Source organism: Octopus sinensis, linkage group LG6, assembly GCF_006345805.1.
Source record: "Octopus sinensis linkage group LG6, ASM634580v1, whole genome shotgun sequence".
Classification (NCBI taxonomy): domain Eukaryota; kingdom Metazoa; phylum Mollusca; class Cephalopoda; order Octopoda; family Octopodidae; genus Octopus; species Octopus sinensis.
In genome coordinates, this window is record NC_043002.1 from 97,029,613 (window position 1) to 97,034,612 (window position 5,000).

Sequence of the window (5,000 nt, forward strand, 5' to 3'; positions counted from 1 at the left end):
CGGCTGCGGGGTCATTCCGAAAAGCTCTATCTGCGACGATTTCATCTCAATCGAAGAAGAGGGTCTTTCTCCGTCCAGGTTGCGGATCCGTGGAATAAGCTGCCGGACGAGATGGTGAAGATGCCGACGACCGCTCGGTTCAAAGTCTCCCTTGACCACAAGTGGCCTGAACTCTTTACCTGAACACCACCCTGTACATAACTCCATGTCCCCCTACATGGTCTTGCTTTTTGCTTTTTGAGCCAAAGAATTAACTAACTAACTAACTAACTAACACACTAGGTAACACATAGCTGCGACCCTAACAAGCACAACTACAACAGGTCATAGTAGGCCTGGTAATGATAATGGATAAGAGGTGGTTCCACACTTCTCGGAACTGCGGAACTCACGTACCAAGACCCCACTACTAGGTATATGTACGTACCCAAGATATACATACATACATACATACATACATACATACATACTGACAGACAGACAAACAAACAGACAGAAGGAGAGAGCGAAAGGGGCAAGATACGAACCAAACAGGAAGTTATTTCACAGACAGATTTGAGAAAAGTTATCATAACGATTTGTTGACATTAATCCTCGGCCTTGTTAAAGGTGGCAGTTATTTGCTAAAGAATTCTAAATAAAATTATATCATGTATTGAACCAAAATATGCAACAATATATCCTCTAATCAGGCCTGTTTCTATTTTGCATTTCTTTAATTCAGGATCAGGATTAAATTGCCCGAGTCTTCACACTCTACGAGTTGATTATAACAATTTGACTGAAATTAAAAGTTCTCAGTTGGCTGGCTGTCCAAATTTACGCTCCTTAAACGTTTCCAGCAATAATTTGAAAATTTTGTCGGTGAGTCAATTAGAATTTAAAAGAAAATTATAACTGATAGAATCGTTTGAGCGCCAATTATAATATGAATACCTTGCAGTAATTGTTACATCTCTCTTTACACTGAATTCAAATACCACCGAGGTCAGCTTTGCCTTTCATCCTTTAGAGCTTCATAAAATAAAGTGAAGTTCAAATACCGAGTCGATATTATTGACTGACACCTCTCCCCATATCTTTTGCACTTGTGTCTACGTTAAAAACTATTTTAATTAATTAATAGAAATCGCTGAGCATCGAATAGAATGCCCTAAAATATTTGATCCTGCTTTCTCTCCTCTTTGAGTTCGAATATCAATGAGATTAGTTTCGCCTTTCATCATTTCCAGATCGACAAGTAAGTTACCATCCAGTAATAAATTCGATTTTTTTGTCTGTTTTTCTTTTTGTTGTTTTTTTGTTGAAATCTGATATGTAGCTGTCACACTGAGTCAAGCTGAGAATTGTGTTAAAGGTAGATAATTTTTGTTGCATCTCAGAATATCTTGTATCTGTGAAATTTTTGTCGCATCTCAGGAGGGCCAATACCCCAACAGTAAACGCTATGCAATGATTCTGTTTCACTACTGTTTTATTTATTTATCAATTTCTTAAGTATTTAACCAATTACCTAATCGATTACTTAAGCAATCGTTCCATTAATCAATCAATGATAAACCTAACTGACTGAATTATCAATTAAACAATCGATTGGTTAATTGGCAAAATAGTTAGCTAAATCACACATAACTAATGAAAATGTGAAATAGATCCAGTGAGTGGGTTTATCATAATGACCCCCAAAATACTACAAGAGGTGTTTCAACAGACGAGTTCACATCAAGAATGTTGCTAATACGAAAATGAAAAATGTCCATATATATATCACAAGTATAAATTTATGTTTAAACAAATGAATACTCATCGTGGAGACCGACGGAGAACCAAATCTAGTTCCCAACATCAAATCTCTGGTGCCAGATTGTCATATGAAATAAAAATGTAAACAAAATGTTCTTTTCTACTCTAGGCACAAGGCCCGAAATGTCTGGGGAGGAGAGCCCAGTCGATTAGATCGACCCCAGTGCGTGACTGGTACTTAATTTATTGACACCAAAAGGATGAAAGGCAAAGTTGACCTCGGCGGAATTTGAACTTAGAATGTAACGGTAGTCGAAATACCTATTTCTTTACTACCCACAAGGGGCTAAACACAGAGAGGACAAACAAGGACAGACAAACGGATTAAGTCGATTATATCGACCCCAGTGCGTAACTGGTACTTATTTAATCGACGCTGAAAGGATGAAAGGCAAAGTCGACCCCGAAAATATGAAAGGCAAAGTCGACCTCAGCGGAATTTGAACTCAGAACGTAGCGGCAGACGAAATACCTATTTCTTTACTACCTACAAGGGGCTAAACACAGTGAGAACAAACAAGGACAGACAAACGGATTAAGTCGAGTATATCGACCCCAGTGCGTAACTGGTACTTATTTAATCGACCCCGAAAGGATGAAAGGCAAAGTAAACCTCGGCGGAATTAGAACTGAGAACGTAACCGCAGACGAAATACCGCTAAGCATTTCGCCCGGCGTGCTAACGTTTCTGCCAGCTCGCCGCCTTAATGTAAACAAAATACTAAAAAATTACAGATGCTGACAAAATGTGCATATCATAGAAACCGAAGTTGAACGGGCTGAGAAAAAGGTACCTTTGTGTTCACTCAAGTTGCTAGAAATAGCAATCGTATCTCCCTGAATATAAAACACAAATTAGTTGATATAGTCTAGGGATGCTATTCATGAAGAGATGGTCACACTATAAATGTCTTTGATTATAAATTATATCAATCTGAACCGATCTTACACTAAACAAGTACGATACTTTCAGTATACAAAGAAAAAAATTCTTTATTTTACTTTTGTATTTATTTAAAGAAACTCTTATGTAGGATAAATCAGTGATACATATATATTCAATATTTTCTTTGGCGATGATATTTTTTTACCTACAGTTTGTAAAGGTTTTACCGGATTTAGAAGAACTTGCAGCTTCCGGCAATCAGCTATCAAATCTTTCTGATATTTCAACTTGTCTATGTTTGCGAGAACTTGATATTAGTGACAATCGACTGAGTGATATATCTGGCATAAGCGACTTGGCATCTTTACAGGTAAATTCATTTACATTGCTAATTATACTTACTACAGCAATATGTGTATCATACTTCATGTAAATATATCTGGAGATGAAACCTTTTATGGACGTACTCTGTTAAACAACGCAAAAATATATCAGTAACACACGTAAATCGTCGTCCAACGCATTTCTACCAACTGGATCTTTGTCAGCACCATTTGCCTACTGACATGCTATGTAAAATCCTTTTCTAATCTAATACTGCTTCTTTTACACATAACAAATTAATATTTTCAACTTTTATGTATCAGAAAATTTCAAGAATTCATTCTTTTTCTCCCCACACAATTCTTTTCTTTTTCTTTTTTCGCTTTTTTCATTTCTTTAATTTTTTTGCTTTCTCCTCTACTTACGGCAGAATCAGTACAGTAACAAAGTGTCTTGGGACATTTAACTTTCATTTCTATCAATCTACAGTCCACACTGTAAAGTGGCTGGCATTTGGAAGGGCACTTAACTGTAAAAATCATGCCAAAACTAACCTCGCTTGTGCTAGTGCCACGTAAAAAGCACTGAGTCCACCTGCAGACTGGTTGGTGACAAGAAGGGCATCCAGCCGTAAAAACCCGCCAAAACCGATACAGTAGCCGGCGGTAGTCATCTACCTGGCTGCCCCCTCTCAACCGTCCTACCCCCGCATGTATGGAAGACGGGCGTTAAATGATGATGTTGATGATGATGATGATGATGATGATGATGATGATGATGGTGGTGGTGGCGGCGGTGGCGGCGACGGTGGTGGTGGTGGTAGTGGTGATGATATATGCTTGGTTACAAGGGGTTAACGGTGTAAGATAAAGTATTAAGAAAGATGGGTTGCGATTATACTTTCATCAATATTTATATGTAAAACTTACAATTGAAATTATTGATTATAATTACAAATTTTAAAAATGCAATAAGTGGCTGATAGAATTCACGTCACGTATACCATAATGTTCGGACTGGAAGTTGCTGTTCATTATATTAAAATAAGGTTTCATTTAATTAGTAACCAAACTAATCTTCTCTTCAATTATATAGAAGTAGTTCTTATGAAAATGTTTATAACTATTGTATTCCAGCTACACTCGTAAGTATCTCATTGCTATAATTTTAAGCCAGGTTTTAAAATGTTCCTTATTGGAATGTCTTATTCTTATGTGTGAAAGTTCTTTGAAAAAACTGTAATGTGAAAAAACAGTGTCATACGCATTTATGGTATTCACAGCTTTTTCCCTTTCCGTGTAATGTAAGTGAAGTATCAATATGTTTGACTTCTAAATTGTAAAGAACGATGCAAAGCAGCTATAGTGGCCGTGACGTTGAAATATCACCTGCCGAGAAAAGTTTGCTAGCCAAAGAAAAGAATATTGCTAATCGAAAATTCTTCGGAGAATTCAGCCCCGCTGTGAATACCAAGAAACAAGACAACGAATAATTAGAAGAAATATTCCATATTCAGCAATCTTTAGGAGGGGGGGGGGGTTTCCAGAGACAACAAGCAATGATAACAACGACAAAATGTGTTGAGAAAAGACAAAAATATTTTTAAAAAAACAGCAACAACGGTATTATTACCAATGCTTGCTCCAACATTTCCCACCACTTTGCCACTACGACAAAAATCAATACGTTTTTCACTTCTTCCACTGCCACACTTAGAATGACCTTCACAATCACACGCAGCAAAACACAGCCGCTACGAAAGAAGCTGTGTCAACCGATCTACAAATGCCATCGTCTTTTCCAGGATCGGCAAAAATTTAAACAAATATTTCTAAAGGAACAAACGAATTAAAATGCACTAGAACAAAAAATACATTAGCAATTTACTACTACTACTACTACTACTACTACTACTACTACTACTACGAATAATAATAATAATATAATAATAATAACAACAACAATAATAATAATAATAATAATAATA

General features: G+C 36.6%; 1 protein-coding gene across 1 annotated transcript in view; it reads left to right on the forward strand.

Moving 5' to 3' along the window:
* LOC115213299 (protein phosphatase 1 regulatory subunit 7-like) overlaps positions 1–5,000 on the forward strand; it is a 73,492-nt gene that overhangs the window by 44,317 nt on the left and 24,175 nt on the right. Inside the window, exons 7-8 of the mRNA XM_036504179.1 lie at positions 725–864; positions 2,901–3,059. Coding sequence (XP_036360072.1) covers positions 725–864; positions 2,901–3,059 — 299 coding nt within the window. The remainder of the gene's footprint in view (positions 1–724; positions 865–2,900; positions 3,060–5,000) is intronic.